Source organism: Zeus faber (assembly GCF_960531495.2).
Source record: "Zeus faber genome assembly, chromosome: 1".
Taxonomy (NCBI): Eukaryota; Metazoa; Chordata; class Actinopteri; order Zeiformes; family Zeidae; genus Zeus; species Zeus faber.
In genome coordinates, this window is record NC_137193.1 from 25,486,868 (window position 1) to 25,508,096 (window position 21,229).

General features: G+C 41.7%; 2 protein-coding genes across 2 annotated transcripts; both read left to right on the top strand.

The window, feature by feature from the left end:
- The first annotated feature begins 61 nt into the window (after positions 1–61).
- Positions 62–9,334, top strand: ccdc126 (coiled-coil domain containing 126). Its single transcript, XM_080013482.1, has 3 exons — positions 62–263; positions 7,342–7,856; positions 8,014–9,334. The coding sequence occupies exons 2-3, from the start codon at positions 7,619–7,621 to the stop codon at positions 8,265–8,267; spliced, it is 492 nt and encodes a 163-aa protein (XP_079869608.1). The 5' UTR covers positions 62–263; positions 7,342–7,618; the 3' UTR covers positions 8,268–9,334.
- Positions 9,335–10,239: 905 nt separating this feature from the next.
- On the top strand, positions 10,240–19,598 carry tra2a (transformer 2 alpha homolog). Its single transcript, XM_080004318.1, has 9 exons — positions 10,240–10,344; positions 12,016–12,131; positions 12,781–12,916; positions 13,255–13,305; positions 14,710–14,898; positions 15,138–15,253; positions 15,653–15,787; positions 18,837–18,907; positions 18,998–19,598. Exons 1-9 carry the CDS (start codon positions 10,309–10,311, stop codon positions 19,006–19,008), a joined length of 861 nt encoding a protein of 286 aa, XP_079860444.1. The 5' UTR covers positions 10,240–10,308; the 3' UTR covers positions 19,009–19,598.
- Positions 19,599–21,229: the final 1,631 nt, after the last annotated feature.

The following is a 21,229-nucleotide window of genomic DNA, read 5'->3' on the forward strand; positions in this document are numbered from 1 at the left end:
TCGCATGTACCGCGTTGGACCCTCTGTAGCGGCCGAGTTCAGTCCGCCCTTCCCTCCCGGACCGGGGCCCGCCTGTAGCTCGGCTCTACCGGTTCGGGCGTTTACCGCGGCGATGACCGAGGCGGAGACGCCAACGAACAGCGGGAAGCGGTGAGAAGACGCCCCTGGAGACCGCCAGAGGAGCCTGCGTTGGCCGAACAACCAGCATCGCCCGGTCGACCAGAGACGGCGGCCGGAGCCGTGCTGCACGGACACACTTCGAGGTACCGCGGTGTCGCCTTGTGCTCCGCGTTTTGCGTCATCGCGGTGGTCTTCCCTCGTCCGTAGCGACAGAAAAGTTGATGTATACTGCGTTTACTGCGTGTAGATTCATTTGCGGTGTAATGTCGGCCGTGGCTCCTGAGCGGATGTACTCGGTCTTTGTCTCAACATACGAGCCCCGTCGAGGATTGCAAAGTTTAAGTTGCAGGTTTGACAAAATATAGATCTGTACAATGACAGTGATGTTGTGTGTGTGTGTGTGTGTGTGTGTGTATATATATATATATATATATATATATATATATATGAATGTGTTCAGAGGTGTCCCAGAGATGCGTCTTGGTAAGGGTCAGTGCTGTCTAAAAGAACTCAACGAAGAAAAACAAGATATGCAGAATATACAAAATACGTTAAGTATTGAAGTTATATGACATTATATGACAAGGCTACGAAAGGGGCTCAGTGGCAGTAGGTTGGCTGTGGGTATAAATATGCAAATATACGGTAGATGGCATATCGTGTACAGGATAAGTAAATATCCACACAGTACTACTTGAATGGATAACAATGGGTGAGTAGTTGTGCTTTTCAGACCATCTGTGGTTCAATACTTGGACATTATTTACCTAACCTTTGACAAAGCATTGAGTATTTCTTGGAGACGGGTAAACACAGTCTGTTATGTTGAGACACAAACCATCATGTGTCAGCATTTCTAAAACCACAAGGCAAAGAGTGTTAATGTTTGTCTTATCAGTTGTTTATCTTCCGCCGGCCTGCTGTTTCGTTTGAATGACCTACTGAACAAGTGGAACAATCATTGTCTGAGGATCTAAATGCTGTTTCCATGAACAATGACAGGGCCTGCTATATCGGTAGACTGGTATTGTGTAGGCCACACAATGCACCTGTAAGTAATGCATATGCAAATGGCTGTTCGGTGGCCCGCGTTTTTTTCATGGTCGTATTTTCATCTGACGACGACCATCAAATAGTCCTTCATATGGATACAGCCTGGTCTACGGAGTGTGAGGAGTTCAAGAGCAGTAATTATTTGCACCAACAACCAAGAAACTCTAGAAAGATAGCATTGGCAACACACACACCTTTCCGAGATCGGGCCTTTTGCTACCAATGCCCTTAGGCATTCATTGACATTACTTGTATGTGAGATCAGGTTGAACTCTAAGCTGACATAGCAAAGCCTACTAAATGGCATTGGCTATTAGTTCTCATCAAGTCATTTGTCTTCCGCTAGGATTTATTTTTCCTCTATAGTTATTTATTTTCTGCTGGCTTTTCTATTCACAGTTACTACCCAGTAGGACAGAGACCATACAAGACATGTGTGTATTTGTGTTTGTGTGGACAGAGACCAGGAGACATTGCTGCATAGATTCTGTTACTTTTCTTTTCATAATTGATCCCCCCCTCAGTTAGTGTCCCTTATCTGACCTCAATGGGAAGTGCCACTCCCAGAGAGCGACAGAGAATTGAATGGGCGCAGTGGCAGGTTTGTGAAAACCGTTCCACCGTGTGTCTTGTGCTATTCTTTGGGCCATTTGCAAGACCAGCAGCCTTTATAAAGGTATGATTGGCAAACAGGTGCCTTGTTCCCATCACCGCGCAAGGCCATCCCTACTTGGACCGTACAGAGTGAGTCCTCTGCAGTTAAAACTGCTAAACAAGTTTCTGGGTTGAGAAGGATGAAAAAGATTTGTTGATGGTTGGGTTATTGTTTTATAACTAGCTTACTTCTCCGGTACCCTGAACCAAATAACTACTCTTTACTGGAAAATAAGAAAGGACGAAAATAAAAACCCCAAGAAGCACCTTTGATGTAGTCAGGTATCTTCCGTCCAAACCATTGCCAGACATGAACTAAATAGACATTTTCTTCTTGTTCCCCCCGTTATTCTACATTAGTTTTTGTTCAAAAAAAGCTCAGTTTGATTGTGAGTATACTGACGCCTTAAAGAATCAAACTAAAATAGATAAACAGCCCCTTTAATGATGATGAACCTAGAGGAAAATGAACCATGGGTCTTAATGGGTCTGGCGGGCATTCAGCGCATAGTAGCCTAGCCCAGTGGTTCTCAACCTTTTTGAGCTGCGACCCCCAAAAAGATTCCCTTCACTTCACTTTGGCACCCTGCCCCGTTGGAACTGTTGTTTAGTGTTTAGATAAGCAAGCATGGCACAGAGTTAGGCACGTATTTAGCCTGTTTTTCTGCACACGTGACGCAGACTTAATAGCAGTGGAAGATTGAGCGACCCTCTGCTGCAAACATGCGCTTCTCCGCTCCCTGTTTGTCCCAGGGGTTACTATCACACGTGACCGCTACCAAACCCACACGTCACCACTACCAGACGCACACATTACAGATTCCAAACGTACACAAACCAAGCATTGCTCACCAAAAAATTACAAACAACTAGTCTCAATTAATTTGACTATGATTAGTTTTACATTATATTCATGACCCGAAAGCACGACTCATTCTGAAGGAGGCGACGCGACTGCTTTACAAGATGAATAATGGCAATAGGGGAAAACTAGGGCCAATATGTTTTCATATTATAAACGGCTTTTAGCACAGTGCAAATACCTTTTAGTCCATGCAGGCTTATATTCTCAGTCAATTCACAGTCCTTGTAACAGTTAGGCTTGTAGGCTATTAACATTCATGTAGTTTTGTATTTTCTCCCCTTTTGTAACAGCCCCTGGCTGTTGATTCAGTTTTTTTCACAGTTAGACCTGTAAAGGCATATAGGCGTGTATTATCAGCTCCCCCCTTGTAACAGGGATAACCTTCACTTACTTGTTTTAGTAGGATGGCTGGAACAAAACAATTGTATTATTGGTTTTATGCTGGGGACAGGGACACAAAAATCATCTTCAACTCTGAGCCATGATCTGTTTTTATTCTTGATTAATGTCAGTTCGGAAAAGGTCTTCTCACATAGATATGTAGCTCCAAAAGGAATAAGTATATCCATTGAAGCCTTCAATAGTCCTGGGTATTCTTCAGCCACTGACAGCCAGGATTCCTCCTGTGTGCATGATGCAAAAGTGGTCTGTAATGTGTGGTCAGAGGAGAGGTCCAAGAGCGTGGAGGTGGTGAAAGGCTGGCGTATCCAGTCGTTTCTCTCTGGGGTGTCGTCATTTGGGAAGTACCTATTGAAATGATCAAGCAGGCCTCTGAGGTGAGTAGCAATAACTCCTTTCATCATTTAGATGCTTATGTCCGAATTGTGCATGAAGTCCTCTCACTCAGGGAACATTTCAACACTGCCCCCCTCGACTCACGTGGCCCACCGCTCCAGCTTCCCAGTAAACCCTGTAACCTTGTCAGAAAGCGTGAGGACAATGGTGTTTGGGCCTTGGTGGGACATGTATAGACAGTTCAGTTTATCAAACATGCCCGGCAGATATGCAAGGCTGGCAACCTAGTTGGGGTCAGCGAGGGGGAACCACATTATGATAGGAAGATACGGACCTCTTCCCGCAGTTCAAATAGTCTGATTATCACTTTCCCCGTGAGAGCCACCTGACCTCTGTGTGAAATAGAAGATTTATGTTCTGAGCCCATTTCATAGCAGAGCGTGGCCTAGTATTCATTGAGAGAGATTTGATGACGTTAGTTAACCACTTGAAAAAGTTGTTTCGAGAACGTCGCAGAGTGGTGGCTAGAGGTTGTTGCTAGCGAGGGCCTCTCTGTGGATAATACAATGCGTGAATTTGACATGCGGTGTTACTTCCACAACTTAAGCTTTTAGTCCCTTTCTTGTCCCCCGCATGGCACCAGCTCCATCTGCACACACACAATGTTCCCTCGAGCGTCGGGCAGAACAACATATCCTTATACATTTTCCCCTGATGGCTGTATGTTGCAAAAACAAGTAACTGTGCAACGCAAGATACATCAACATGTGTTTGATTCATCAGTCTGCAGGGAAAACCTTCCACTTTTCTTCAAACACTCAATGAGCTGGACTTTGATGTATTTTGCTTTGTCAGCAATGCCCCCCGCCATTGTGTCATTAGACCCTGAAATAGTCTCAAGCATGCTATCTTTTTTGTCACCATGCATAGCTTTGGCCATTGCAATCGCTGCTGGACAGATCAGGCTCTCAGTAATAGTGTGGCTCTTTTTCGATTGAGCAACTAGGCATGCCACTTCATATGACGCGAACAGAGTTCTGGCAGGGATTGTAGTGTGCTCACTCACAGCAGTCTTCCGGCTCCGCAGTTCTACCTCCTTATGACAAAATAAATTGAATCGTTTGTCAATGTGGGATTGGTGTTTAGTTTGCAAATGTCTCTTAATTTCACTGGTTTCAAGCTTTCATGAGCTAGTACTTCAGAACACATTTTGGATATGTCCACTTTATTTTGGGCTAGGCACATGAATCCGTACTCAGAAGCTAAGATGGATATTTGAACCTCTGGCACCTTACGTTTTTCAGTTAACAGTATACTTTCAGGGGGCCCACCTTCACACATCTCATCTTACTCTGCATCTTGAGCTGGCAGACTTTTTTTGAGAAGCCATCGCTCTGTATTCAGGTACTTTATTGCAGTAATTGGCTTGCTTGGCCAAGCACCTGTCACTGTGCCACCCAAGCTGGAGGAGACGACTTCTTGGCACCGTCATATGTGCGCGATGCACTCACTATCTGTTTTACACAACTCACAAAAAGTTAGGGATATTTGGCTTTTGGGTGAAATTTATGGAAAATGTAAAAGGTTTACACTACAGTGATATTATATCATGAAAGTAGGGCATTTAAGTAGAAGCATGCAATGGTGATTTTCTCATCTCAAACAATTTATTGAAACAAAAGCCAACAACAGTGGTGGGTTTACCACAACAAAAAATGTCAATGTCTCAATAACTTGTCATGTGCCCTTGAGAATCAATTACAGCTTGACAATGACGTCTCATGCTGTTCACAAGTCGACTTGTTGTCTGCTGAGGCATGGCCCCCCACTCTTCTTGAAGGGCGGCCCTCAGGTCATTGAGGTTCTGGAGTACAGAGTTACGAGCCTCTACACGGCGACTCAGCTGATCCCATAGGTTTTCTATGGGATTCAGGTGTGGAGAAAGTGCAGGCCACTCCATTTGAGGTGCCCCAGTCTCCAGCAGCCGTTCCCTAATGATGCGACCTCCATGAGCTGGAGCATTGTCGTCCATGAAAATAAAAGTAGGCCTGTGTTGTTCATGCAGGGGCACAATGACTGGATTAATGATGTTATTCAGGTAGTATGGGCTTGTCACTGTACCATTCACAAAGTGTAGGGCAGTTCTGTATTGACTAGACACCCCTGCCCACACTGTAACACCACCACCACCAAAGGCTCCTCTGGTGACAACAGTGGCTGATGCATAGCGCTCTGCTTGACGTCTCCAACATTGTAAGCGGCCATCATTTCTGCTCAACGTGAATCGACTTTCATCAGAGAACAGCACTGAGGCCCAATGGTCCCTCGTCCAGCGTAAATGCTCCCTGGCCCGTGCAAGACGATGATGCCTGTGCCTGGTGGTGTGGTCAGGTTCCCTTGCAGGTCGTCTAGAACGCAGACCACGCTGATGTAAAGGGTTTGGAATGGTCTGACGTGACACTTGGGTGCCTCTCAGCTCCCTTAAATGTGCCTGGAGTTGAGTGGCATTCATCATCTGGTTCCGCAGGGCACTGTTCACAATGAAGCGCTCATCAGTGTGGGATGTGGCCATAGGACGTCCACTTCTATGCCTTTCTGTGACTCTTCAAGTCTCTGTATCTCTGTTGCAACCTGTTGATGACACTCTGTGACACTCTAAGCTCAGTGGCCACTTCCTCTGGGAACATCCTGTTTGAAGCCTCGCAATGGTGAGGTACTGTTGATCAATTGTTAGGTGTCGTCTTGGTCTCATGATGTCAAAATGTGAACAGCATGATGAAGAGGACTGTTTAAATACCAATTCTAATTGAACCAAGAAATGTATTGGTCGATTCATGGATCAAACACCTGTTGAATTTTGCCGTTCAGCTCCTTGTTAGAGAACAGCAAGTTGTGCAAAAAGTACTGAAACATTGAACAGTTGGATTCATGGATGTGCATTCAAAAGTTTATAGAAGGTCAAATTTAGTTCACCTGCAAAGGTTATAGTGCATTTTAGGTTCATCCTGAAATTTCACCCAAAAGCCGAATATCCCTAGCTTTTTGTGAGTAGTGTATAATGACTACTGTAGGAGTCTCTGCCCACAGGGTTTAGGGAGGGAGACGGAGTCTTTCTGACACTGGTTTACCTGCATGGCAAGAGTTTTTATTATAAAAATAAACAGAGAGGCTCGCTGGCCAAAAGGATAAATAATTAATAGTGATCGCAATCAATCTGGGCGCAGGAGTAATGACGCTCCTGGTCGACTGACGAGCCCGTGCCAATCCCACTCTGAAAGACAGACACACATTAAAAAAGACTCCCTGCCCTGGATCGGACCAATCAGCGCAGCGCGGGCGCTGATTCAGCCGATTCGAGGCAGCAGCGTGGACACGGGAAGGAAGCCATGCTGCTATCTGCCACGACTTCACCACGCCCCTTGGTCCACCACAACTACATTATATAGTTGGTATGGGAGATTTAATGGAAAAATCATTTTCAAAACATATTTATCAAAACTTTTTTGGTTGTTTTTTTTTTTTTGTTGTTGTTTTTTGACAACCACTCTCCCAAAAATGTATCCATGTATATATGTAAAAATGTATGGAGAGCTGTTGGCCTAGCCCACTGACTATTGTCCTATTCTGTTTGGTCTTTCCTCTGAACACTTTCATGTTTGGCTCAGTTTGTGATTATTGATCAGCTTCATTGTGCCCAATGGTAATTGAAGTTTGCATCTGCTGCCTCGGCTTGACAAACAGGCCAACTACCTTAATTGTATCCTATTAATGCATATGTTGCATCAGGACATCGTGAGAGATTAAGCTGACGTGAAGGTTGTGCTTATTTAAATTTGTATGTTTTCTGTCTTTCTTTTTTCTGTTTTTCTCTCTGCCTATTTTTCCTTTTCCCATTCTCTTTATTATTTTTCTAGCATAGAATAGCAGAAATGTCTACCAACCCGGATGTGGAATGCCCAACGTGCATCAGTGACTCGATGGCCAGTGCCCTCCATCCCTAGCACCTGTCCAGGAAACGCTGGGCACTGCGGGCGGCAGCCTCCAACTTAGGCCTTCATTCATCCCCTGCTGTAACATCAACCTCCTTGCTTGTTAAACTCAGACCCCTGACACCCCCCCCAGCCTTAGTTCCCCTTGCCCTCCTGCCCCCCACCCCCTGTCTATCCCTCCCTTTGCATCAGCTTCAGTACCATGCTGGGCACGCTCCTGCGGAGGAACATGTCTCAGAAGCTGAGTGCGCTGCTACTGGTGTTTGGCCTGGCATGGGGCCTCATGCTGCTGCGTTACACGGTGCAGCAGCCACGCCACCAGAGCAGCGCTGAGCTCCACCAGCAAATCCTGGAGCTCAGCCAGCGCTATGTTAAAGTCCTGACGGAGGAGAAGCAGAATGTGCCAGGTGGTCCGCAGGGCACCTCCATGGCCGGCTACGGTGAGTTGTGAAGAGGAAAACTTGTAGTCTCCCTCTATCTGTTGCTTTCTTGCCATAGAAAAGTATTTAAAAAAAAAAAAAAAAAATCTCTAATCCCTCCTTGTTCCCACACTCTTTCCTTTCCCTGAGTCTTTATCCCGTACTCTCTCACAAACAGCTGACCTGAAAAGAACCATCGCTGTGTTGCTGGACGACATCCTGACACGGCTGATTAAGTTGGAAGGGAAAATAGACCTGGTGGTCAACGCCTCCTCAGCCAACAGCTCCCATCCTGCTGCGGGGGTCCTGGCCTCTTTGCCGGCCGTCCTACAGCGAGTCTCAAAGCAAGAGATACCTGCTGGCACTCTCCTGGGAACTCCACAGCCGCACCCACACCCTCCCAGAAGACCTAGACGGCATCAAGGAGTGTAGCATAGAGACCAAATATAAGCGAGATAAGCACTGGGGAACTGTATTGGAGGTGGAAAGCAATAGAGAGAATCAAGGATGTCCGACTCACATGACTGGATAGAAAAAAAAGAAAAATGAACAATCAACAACTTCGAACAGAACAGAGCAGTGCGGCTCTATGTACTCTTTCCTTTCATATGCTGATATTAATTTATTTTTTACCTCGACTAAGAACCTTTTTGATAATTCCAGTGGCTTCCACTTTCTTTGGCTTAAACCTTTGCAAGATTTTTGGAAGGAACTTCTGACCGTCAAGCTAAAGCCTAGACGGAGCACTCTGGGCAGCAAGATTCCTTATCATGACTTAAGATAAGGAATGACTTAAGAATGCTTCAGTGTGTACTGCGCAATTTGCAATAACGGCTTTGTATATTCAAATGCGGGTTTAGATTGTGGTCGTTGTGAAGAGACTCATGTCGACGGGTTCAAGTGCTTTTTGAGTAGATTTATATTGATTCAAACATACAGATATTCTATGGATACAGTAGCTATATATTAGAACTGAAAGAGTAAATCCAAAGAACTTAATTTGCACTCCCTTAACAATAGGCTTTATAGTGTATTTTTACATTGAGTGCAAGATGGTTAGACGTCCATGTAGAGTTTAAGAAGTCAATGGTGTGTGTGTGTGTGTGTGTGTGTGTGTGTGTGTGTGTGCGCGTGCGCGCGCTTTGTACATTGGCAACCTAATAACTAATAAGACCATAATGCCTAGAGCTGAGAGCTTTTTGATTGTATATGTGGAATAGATTGAACAAACCTGCCTGTAATGCTATTGATGAATTGAACTAATGGTTAACACTTGTTCAGGGTTCATGCTTCACTGTGACTCGGGAATTCCCCTAAAATAGAAGGCTTGTCTAGCTATGACATCAGCGATATTTTGAGAAACCTCAAGTCTCATCTGTAGAAGAAAAGCTAAGCCTCGACAACAGTAACTTTCATTTCCCACTGGATATTCATGAAAAGTAAAAGTTGTTGATGCTCTTAAAGGTGATAATAAATTATGATAATCTTTCAAGACAATGCATATTGAAACAATTGTAATCTATCTTTGCTGGGAATATACACAGGATTATTAATAATAATAGATCTTTGGTCAATCCTGATGGAAAACTGTACTATCTGCATTGCTTCAGAATGTCCAAATGTCAAGATGCAGCAGAAGGCCTTCAATGAATAATTTGATTTTGTTTCAGCATTAAGATGACATAAATTAAGGAATAAATGATCCGGCATACACTATTATGACATTTGCATGCATAAGCATGGAGTATGTGAGAGTAATTTATTCAAAGTAATTTGGTGTCATTTGGTGATTATTTGGCGCTTGTTTAGGTGATTTCAATGGAGAGGAAAGTCCAACATTGATATTACTATTTATGTTGTGCAGTGCCATACAAAAACAACAATTTTATGACAATGAGTTTTACTTTATTTATGCATTAACATTGTATAGATACAAAGCAGGGACGTCATGCTGCATTCCAATGGACTCGGAAATCGGTACTTCTGGGTCGTTGGTCCATGTTTTCCTTTCGTCGGGAAATTAGACGTCTGTAGTAAATGTGTGTTTGTTTGACAAACGTTAGACTTCTAAAAGCTACAATACGCTTTTTAATGACAAAATGTGTGGTTTAGATCAGAGTTACTCATTCTTTAGGTTGGATATTCCGAGTTCCAACTTCCAATGGAATGCAGCATTAGCATCGGAAAGCCTATAATATATTCAAGTGAACAGGGGAAAAAAAAAACAATTTTAATGAAAAGATATGCAGCTAAGTAGATAAAAATATTATGTTCACGTTATAATGAAGCTGTAACGGTACTTATTGACGTTCTAATTTGGCACCGGTGATGACGTCATCATCTGCAGTATATAAGCTCCGCCCCCCGGTCGCCATCTTCTCGCCAGTCGTCAATTAAGGGGGCGCGTAGAGTACATTGAATAGACAACAAAAACAATTCGCCGCTTTTATTAAACGTTTACATTATCTATACAATGAGTGACGTTGAGGGTGGAAATTACGAGGGGCGGGTGAGTGGATATTTAAGATGTTTTGTGTGGTCTCTTTCCATTGTTAACCCCGTTTGGATGCAAGGTAACGGCTCATAACGTTACCAGTAATGATAGCGTTACTAGCTTAAAAAGCTAACTGGCTAACATCAATTTGCCAGTCTGGCGTTTTGTCTCTTAAGATTCGTATTAACGTGTGTCGGTTCTGCATATTAAACGATACCCATGTTGCGATACAGCCATTCAAAGTTACCCAAGTGGAAAAAAATGTTTCCATACCGAGAGTATATTTTTAGAATATAAACAATGTGTGAAGAATATTTCTACCCCTTTGTACTTTTTGCGTGAGTATACTTGGAGTGTATTTTTTGGTACTTCTTATTCAACTGTACGTAGTAATGTATAGTATCGGTTAAGTATACTAATCAATATTCCCTAAGTATAGTAGAAGTATTATTTTGGTCTTCAAAAGCGACCAAGAATACATAAAAATAAATGTTTAATATATTTAAGTACAACTTCTCACACACTAAATAAAAGTGGTTTCTATCCAAAACAAGTGTAGTGTATTAATTCTGATTTATATATTTTTTAAAAGTATACAAAATATACACTTTCGGGTAACATGTACAAGTTTTTTTTCCACTTGGGTAGTTGTGCTCGCTTTTCTCACAATGTGGATAAAATCAATTCTTCCCATCCATTTATAGGGTGCAACCTCTTGGCCCTGCGAGTTGTAGTCTATGCTGTTTTTATTTTAGCTACAATCTGAATTTGGAAGTCTCCCACCTTTTTATATTATCTTACAGGCCATAATGTTAAGGTTATCACAACATAACTCTCACATTTGATATTTATTTGATATCATGGAAGTTAACTATGCTACTCTCATGAAAAGAACCCCGCTATGAAATTATTTCTCATGTAAACTGTCTGTATTTGTCGTGCATTTGGTGTTTTTAAAGACATTTTTTCCATGCTCTAAACACATGATCTTAATATTATTAAATGTTCTTTTCTCATTAAGGTTATTGATCGTGAAGGATTTGGAAGAGTTTTATCCAAGAATGTGGAAGAAAATGTCCAAGATTAAAGAAGGCTAATGAAAGAATGAAAACTTTTACAGAGCAGAACAATAGAAGTGGGAAGGGAGGAAAATGTGACGGAAGAAAACCGAGAAGGGTTTCAGATGTAGGAGCGCTTTTGCAGGTTAAAATGACACTGGTTTTCAAAATTGGGGGAAGAGATGAAAACAGAACCTGGAATCAGAAAATGAGAAAACTGAAAAAAAGAAGAACGAAGAACAGTAGAATTCCTCAGGGAAAGGAGTAGCGTTTAAAGAATCTGGAAGAATGAATGTGTCCCTAGGTTAAGTAAAATACACAATGTATGTTCCAAATGTATCTTTTCTCTGAAATGAATCATTTTCTGTAAAAAGAAAGTGCATGTTAACTTAAGTTTGACCTGTAATGGCACAGGTGGACAATTCATAGACCTGTATCTTTTAATTTGTGACAAAGGAATAACAATGCCATTGTAAAGCAAATAGTAATTAACTCACAACATAAAGTACTAACCCATTCCTCCACAGTATTTAAGCTGTGCATTTTTTATGATCTGAAACCTGCACTTGTGCTGCAGCAACGTGCATTCATCCTTAAGCGTTGTGTTGCTATGCTCCTGTGGCAACAGGAGTCTCGCTCCCCGTCTAAGTCGGACCATGGGAGTCCAGCTCGGGTGAAGCCGGAGAGCAGGTCCGGCTCCCCGAACTCCAAACACTCCAATTCTAGATCTCGCTCAAAATCCAGGTACACCAATGTCATTTTTTTAAATATATTTTTTCCTTTGTCAAGCATTACATAATGTAATCTGGCAGGTACTTTTGTCCAAAGTGACTTGCAATAATTACATATTGTCGAATATGAAACCACTCTTTCACAGTATAACCTTCTCTAGGAATGTAGAAAGAATTAATTTCACTTTAAGGAAGACTAGGGTAGTTTTTAACCTAAGCCTTGTGTTTTGGTCGCTGGGAGTGGATCTGAAAATATTTTACCTTGATCCAGTATTGCAAGAATATCTTCACCCTACTGCCACCCAGTGGGGCAACCGTAACTGACAACGGCTCAGGTTTAAAAATATCAACATTTTCCTATAAATATGTCCATAAGACTATTATTTGATTGCCACACTCACCTTTGAATCATTACATTTTTTATGTAAATACAATTTTTTATATCAACTGGTGATTCCCAATCCCCCAAAAAATTAAATGCCTTCTATGTAGTTCTCGCTTGCCTTGTCACAAGAATTTCATTCTTCAGGATGACTCTGTGTTATACTTTGCATCTGATGAATAAACCACTTTGAATTTTACAATCTGACATTCTCCTAAAGAATCTTTCTTTACTCTAAATGCCTGATGAGTGTCCCTCCTTTTCCACTTGCATCGTGCAGGTCTCGCTCTCGACGGCATTCGGACCGCCGCTACAGTCGCTCACGTTCCCGCTCCCACTCCCACCGAGGGAAGAGGTCCCGCTCGCGCTCCTACTCGCCAGACTCCCACCGCCGTAAGACCCACAACGGCAGCAGGGTGAGTGTTGGTGGAAGCAGGATGCATGCTAGGCTGAAAGACAGGTTAGATGTCCTGTCACGCGAGATGTACATTTGATTGAAAATATGAATTTCAATGTACAATTTGTTTTTTTTGTTGTTTTTTAAGACGTAGTATTACGATTATAAAGTACTACAAGGTTGTAAGACACACAGGTTGAAACATCTACACTGTGACTGTTCATACATGTTGAAGTCTTAGGTACAAATTCTTTAGGCGTTTTGTGAGGAAACATTGATTTTGTTGTGGGGAAACGGTTTGATGTGACGTTTAATAACCACTTTGATTAACCCGTCCCTCTGTCTTTATATCAACAGAGCCATGAATTCAGAAAAGAAAACAGTCATGGAAGTAGTGCTGGTGTTAGGGTATGTGGACCTTTTTACCTATGCACTCATTAACAGTTCCTCCCCAGGGCTGTGGCTTCTGGCCACGTTGAGTTAATTAATCAGGGGGTGAGGTTTACTGTACAGTGTATATGTGTTCAACTGAGAGAAACGTTGTAAAAAGGTTCCGGAACAAGCTGGAGGTAAATGGGGATTGCCTTGAACACACTTTTAAACCATTTCAAAATGGGTTAAGGAAAAACTGCCATACAGCTGCTGAGATTTGACACGTGGACCAGCCTTGTGAGCAAGTTTGAAATTGCTCACAAGTGAATTAAAGTGATGCATACAGACATCAAAATTACAAACCATCACCATGGACGAGCACTCATCTGATGAAACCTTTTTACCAAGGTTTGAATTAAGTACTGTCATATTGACATGATTTCTGTAAGAGGGCATCCACTACTACTTTGCTTTCAACATTTGCTTTGACATGCCATGAATAGATGGGTTAACACTGGACATTCCTGGCACTAGAATGGCAACTTGAATCGTTGTATCACTGTTCTGGGTTACTGCATACTGCGCTGTATTGCCATTCTGTTCAGTGTTACTGTATTGCTTTGCCGTACTGTTGTATACTGTACTGTATATCTCCATACACACTTTATTCACATACACTTTATTGCTTAATATCTGTATATTCAAAAAGCCTATCCCACATACATAACTCTATTCCCTTCACTTCTATTTGTACCCCCACTCTGTATTACCTTTTTGAGTCTTAAGTTTATTTTTTTATGTATATTATTCTATTCACTAACTGCATTACGTTTTAGGCATCAGTTAATTTCAGTTACTTAGCTAGGTAGGAATAAGGTTAGCTATTATGTTCGGTTTAGAAACTATTGTGCATAATCTCCGGGTGCGTTGCAAAGACATTACACTGCATATATGAACGTATGTATGTGACAAATAAACGTCTTGAATCACAGGGACTATGAATATCCTAACCCTGACCTCCCAGGCCTAAAACAAGTGCCTGGCTCTTAATTAATTCCTAAATGTGTATATTTAATGAATTGTATGAAAATGCTGATCGACAAACCTGCTTATAATGACCAAGCAAGGAAATGATCCTGGTGAACTAACGGGGGCATGGTAGAGAACACTCTCCATCTCACCACTTGTCAAAACAACTTGTGAGGTTATTGTGGTACAAAGCGAACTGCATTTCACACTGGACTAAAAATTATTTTGTCTGTCATGGACTTTCTGTTGCTTATTAGTCCTGCATCACGCTGCATCCTCACTGTGTTATCTGAATTGTCTGGCATGCATTTGCGTTTGATGCATTCAATTTTAAAATGGTTTCATGATGAAGCACACTGAACTCTTGACTCTTTACCTATGATTTTTTTTTTTTTCTTTCTTTTTCTTTAGGCGAACCCTGACCCCAACACGTGTCTGGGTGTGTTTGGCTTGAGCCTGTACACCACAGAGCGGGACCTGAGGGAGGTCTTTTCCCGCTATGGCCCCCTGGCCGGGGTCAACGTGGTCTACGACCAGCGCACCGGGCGCTCCCGTGGCTTTGCATTTGTTTACTTTGAAAGAATTGAGGATTCCAAGGAGGTATGTTTTGGAAAGGGGAGGCAGGTTGTTGTCGAATATGCTTCGGTTTAGGGTAAACTTTTTTTGGTGCGGTCATAACCTGCCCAGTGAGACCACTAGGTGTCGGCATTGTAACATTTCTTTTTCCAGTCAACACACCTTGCAACAGGCTTGTTTGTAGAGGTTGGTCTCTACAAATGAAATATCACTTTGCCATGAGTGTGGAGATTGATACCGGGTTATATTTCTCCTTTCTCCAGGCGATAGATCGCGCCAACGGCATGGAGCTAGATGGGAGGCGGATCAGAGTGGATTATTCAATCACCAAACGACCCCACACACCAACACCAGGAATATACATGGGCCGGCCCACACAGTAAGAACAGTAGTTACATTTGTGTAGTCATGACAATACCAAAATATCAGTGTTTAATACAACTTTTTATACCCAGTAGGCAGTAAAACCCCCACAGACAAAATTGAGTGCTCTATGTAGCTTAATTTACAAACTTTGAGTTAAATGTACTGCATTGAGGCCACTATTATTTCCATTAATCTCCTAGGAAGCTAAAATGGAATATTTCAATAATCTTTCAGTTAGAGCATGAATACATGTAAGCATTCAAGACTCAAAACTAACTTTAACTAGTACTACAAGATTGAGTTCTCGTTCAGCAATTTTTACTTGTTTTTTGTTTTTCCACAGCCTACTAAACTATTTAATTAGCTTTTAACATCTGCTTCTGAATCTCAACCGTTTTGTTCCTGTCACTAGTAACAGTGGCGGTGGTGGTGGGAGCAGTAGTGGCAGCAGGAGGGGGGGAGACTCTTACTACGACCGTGGCTACGACCGTGGCTACGACCGCGGCTACGACCGTGGCTCCGATAGATGCGATGAGTACGAGTACAGGTGAGGGTTCGTCTGAGGGAACGTGCAGACTGTGGCAAAAATGCCTTTCTCAGCCTGTGGAATGAGAATGCTGTGCAGAATGAACCACCGCTACGGTTACCCCTTTGACGTTGTACTTGGTAGTATAATATTTTGACTCAGTACAAACAACATACAGCATTGACTTTTCTACATTCTTGAGTTTGTGGGAAAGTAAACAAAATTGCTAATCAAAAGACTTGCAGGATTCAGTTGGACATGGAATCCTTTGAGGCTTTTACTGCCGCACTGTGCTTTACACTTTTCACTCTGTTGCAAACGAATTGTGGAAGCAAAACTGTCGCTTTACATAAGTATTGAACACGTCAACATTTTCCTCAGTAAATATATTTCCGATGGGCCTATTGACATGAAATTTTCACCAGATGTCGGAAACAAGCCAAGTTATCCACACATACAAAGAAATCAAAACATATATGTCCATAAATTACTTTATGTGTAATAAAGTGGAATGAAACAGGGAATAAATATTGAACACATTAAGAATAGAAGGTGCAAAAAGGCATGGGAAGCCAAGAAACCAGCTGAAATCTGTCAGTATTTAGGTAGCAATCCTGCCCCCCTTAATATCAGCTGGTTTAGTCCTAATTGATGGCCTATAAAAATGTTTTTCATTACCATGGTGTCACACAAGAAGTGTCTCATGATGGGTAAAACCAAAGAGCTCTCTCAAGACCGTTGCAACCTTATTGTTGCAAAACATACTGATGGCATTGGTTACAGACATATTTCTAAACTTCTAAGTGTTCCAGTGAGCACCATTGGGGCCATTATCCAGAAGTGGAAAGAACATAATTTCACCATCAACTGGCCACGACCAGGTGCTCCTCACAAGATTTCTCACAGATGAGTCAAAGGAATAATTAGAAGTGTTGTCCAAGAACCAAGGACCACTCGCAGAGAGCTTCAGAAAGACCTGGAATTAGCAGGTACAGTTGTGTCACGGAAAACAATAAGTAATCTACTCAACCGCCATGGCCTCTATGCACACTCACCGCGCAAGACACCATTGCTGAAGAAAAAGCATGTTGAGGCTCGTTTTAAGTTTGCTGCACAACATTTGGACAAGCCAATGAAATACTGGGATAAAATAGTCTGGTCAGATGAGACCAAAATTGAACTCTTTGGCTGTCATAGCACACACCATGTTTGGAGGAGAAATGGCAGTGCACATCACCCTAAAAACACTATACCAACTGAAGTTTGGAGGTGGAAACATCATTTTGTGGGGCTGTTTTTTCAGCATATGGTACTGGCAGACTTCACATAATTGAAGGAAGGATGAATGGAGAAATGTACGGAGACATTCTTGATAAGAATCTGCTGCCATCTCCCAGGATGCTGAAGATGAAACGAGGGTGGACATTTCAGCAAGACAATGATCTCCAAACACACGTCTAAGGAAACTCTCCATTGGTTTCAGAGGAACAAAATAAAGCTTCAAGAATGGCCCAGTTAATCACCTGACTTGAATCCAATTGATAATCTATGGAAAGAACTGAAGATCGGAGTTCATAGAAGAGGCCCCCGGAACCTTCAAGATTTGAAGACAGTTTGTGTGGAAGAATGGGCAAAAATCACACCTGAGCAATGCATGCAACTAGTTTCTTCATACAGGAGGCTCTTGAAGCTGTGATTACCAACAAAGCCTTTTCTACTAAGTATTAAAGAAATTTCTGCAAGCGTGTTGAATACTTTTTCCCTGTTTTATTCCACTTTATTATACATAACGTAATTTATGGACATATATGTTTTGATTTCTTTGTATGTGCGGATTACTTGGCTTGTTACCGACATCTGGTGAAAATCTCATGTCAGTAGCCCCATCAGAAATATATTTACTGAGAAATGTTGACGTGTTAAATACGTATTGCCCCCACTGTATATGTATGCTTTCATTTAATGCGAGTAATATTGACATGTTTGTAATCGAACTCCCCTTCAAAAAAATAACTGTAAATAGTTACCATTTTTTATTACTATTAGTACGAAACACCAATACATGTATTCTGTTGCTCCCTAACCCTGGCAACCAGTCGTCATAATCCTCAACATCGAGCGTAAGGAGGCTTGAATGTAGGGCCCTCCAAACATGCAACATGAACAAAATGGATCCATAAAAAGCACCAAGAAATGTCAAACGGTGATGGGCGTGACAATGGGAACGGCTAACATTACAAATATTCACCACAAATGAATCTGTGGAGGAGCATTATGAATTGTTTCCATCATTATGCCACACAATATATCATCCAGGCAACATAAAGAAATCATGGATACAATCCCCTATAAGATATTTGGCGAACAATGCCACTGATTTGTGACTTTTCCATTCACAGAATAAATGAGAAATTCCAAATGTCTAGAAACAGAAGTGAAGCATTTTTTTTTTTTTTTAAATAAATAAATAAAAAAGTTGCCGTTTATCGCCAGCTTGTTTTTCCAGTAAGCAGTGAATAACGAGCTCTGGCCTTACGAAGCGGCTTGTACCGCCCAACATCGTTAAGGCCACTCAGCCCAATAACTGTCAGTAATAACCTTATTCCATTTTAGTTCAAGGACTTTAATTACATATTTTATACAACATTGAAAATCTCTAACGGCTACTTTGTCAAATTGCGATATGCAACATGTTTTTTGGCACATTTCTTTTTTTTCTTCATGTTGTGGAGTCCTGCATGGAAGCCCATCACACAAATTTCAAGTCAACGCATGCCGAATGAGAATAGCTCAGAGGATTTAAATGGAAAAGAATACTAAGGCGGGGGCGGGGGGCTTGCATTGTTTAAACAGAACAACAGAATGCTTCGCTCTTTTAGAAATCACGTCTTGAAAATTCAACTTGTCCCTGTGTATTCCAAAGAATATATCGGATTCTTAAAACGTTGTAGATTTGTGAGATTGAGATCAGTCCGCGTTGCCTCAATTTACAGATTTGCAGGAATTAAATATTCATGTCGTAAATGAGTGCCGCAGAGGGAAGTTGAATTAGTCTTTCTCTGCTCCCCAGTCGCAGACGCTCTCCATCGCCATACTACAGCCGATACAGGTCTCGCTCACGGTCACGCTCCTACAGCCCACGTAAGTGAACCAAACACCTCCGCTGACGTTGGAATGTCTGCTCAGATGATTGGTGTCTGTACTAATGTCTGTTTCATTCATCCTTTTCAGGACGATATTAAACTGTCAGCTCTCACGTACCCTTCATCTGTCCACTCTGATGGTGTTCAAAGCCAGAAAAAGTTAATCTCTATGGTCTGGAGTACGAAGTTGGGAGTTATATCTTTGTTTTCCTTTTTGTTGTTTTTTTTTTTTTTTACATGCGAGTAGATGTCTTAACTTTTTAGGATGTTTTTCATGCACATCGAAGGACCGCTCAGCTGATGGTCGACCCGTTGTGCTGATCTAGGATTCCCTTGGTACTGATGATGATCTCGGTACTGATGATGAAGTGGCAGCATTCTCTTGACATAATGTGTCGAACCCACAATGCTCTGCACTCCTTTAATTGGAGGTAAACATGCTGCATGACTAGATTGAGCCGTTCAGGAACCAATAGTTTTTTTTCACATCTTATGTCATTCAAGTGTCAAATTGGACTGATTATCAGTTAGATTTAACTGTGTGTCTTATGGCAACTCCATTTCCTGGATGACTCCAGGTAAGTAGCAGGCAAACTGAGCTACAGACATTTTAATGATCTGTAGATGGTTCTAGGACAAGGTGTGTGTGTGTGTGTGTGTGTGTGTGTGTGTGTGTGTGTGTGTGTGTGTGTGTGTGTGTGTGTGTGTGTGTGTGTGTGTGTGTGTGTGTGTGTGTGTGTGTGTGTGTGTGTGTGTGTGTGTGTGTGAGTGATTGAGGAATTCATAAATTCTGCACCTCCATATTTTATTTTCATGTATCTTATTTAAATGTTTCTTTTTGTAAGAAAATAGAACTCTGTATAGAAAATGGTGTCTGGTCTCTGTTATGTGTGAAATGGAAACTGTGATGAGGTGAGTAGACAGACTAGAGCCTCTTAAAAAGCAATAAGGGCCAGTTCTTTGCACAGGTGTTCAAAAATTTGAATTGGTTTTATTTCCCATCACACCTAAAAGGGCAAATGTATTCATGTTTATCTCATAACTTAACAACACTGGTGAAAGTGGTGACAGCGAGCCTATATACCATATTAGGTCTTGAGTGTTATATCTTAAGTGAAATGATTACAAATTGTAATACAAAATCATATTTAGTGCCATTTCTAATGAAGTCTTGCATTCACAGACTGGTACTCAATACTGGGAGTTTGGTTGGGGGCCACCCGTTTATTATTTAGACTTTATATTATTTAGTCCCAGATTAACCTAAAAGATACGTGAATTCTAATCTGGAAGAGAATTACAAACTTGGACTCAGCCCTATATGTAAGGAATGAGCGGTTGATGCTCCATGCTGAGCTATCAGGGGCCCCACAGCTATTCACACAAGCACAGATCATTGTCTGGGTTTCAAGGTAGCACATAAGCAGGGTACAATGGTCAAAGTACAAGTTACCGAAGAACCTACAGTGACGTGGCAGATTGTCATGCAGTGACCACATACTTATATTATGGATGATCTTTTAAAACAAAAAATTCCAACTGTGCTTTCCTAGAAAGCACTGTAGAAAAGGGTATAATCTGGGAAATGATCAGTCCTTATTACAGCCTGCAGGTGCAAACTCCTAATTCATATTTTACTGCTCTTGAACCTCTAACTTTTATGTTAAGAGATACAGATACACTGATACTCATGGTGAGCTTATTGCGCCACTAACTAGAGCAAGTTATTGTTTGGATTTCTTTAGGTATAGGACACATTATCTGGCCCTGACAATTGTTCTATCCTCTCTGCCTTTGTTAGGCCAGGGCACCTTATTAGCAGGTGGTACGTTTGTGAAGATTATGGATTTATGCTTTCATATTATGAACTAACCCAGACCAGACCAAGGTTTCTTCTCATTAAACAGTCATATTTTTCTTGTGATGCCAACAGTAAAGCATTAATATCTTTAAAGTATTGACTGAGAACAAACAGCTCCCACATATCATTTATCTTAATCTCTGTACCATTTTCTATACTTCTTATATTGTTAAACAAAAATGTCAAATAGGTATTAAAGAGGAACCAAATTAAACCATTGGTTGCATCGTAGCCAGCACCAACCTGTGGCTCCAATCTCATCCATCTGCAACCAGATTTAGGTGAATTTAGTAGTTTGCTCAAGCTGATTCTCGGTATGTAGAGTAACTCAGATGTTTAAACCATGTGGTACCATTAAAACTTCACATTCTCTATCGGTTAACTAGGATCTTAAAAGTTCAGGGCTGTGGTAATGTTTTCTTGGGCAGACTGTTAATGAGTCGGATTCCTTTGGAAAGG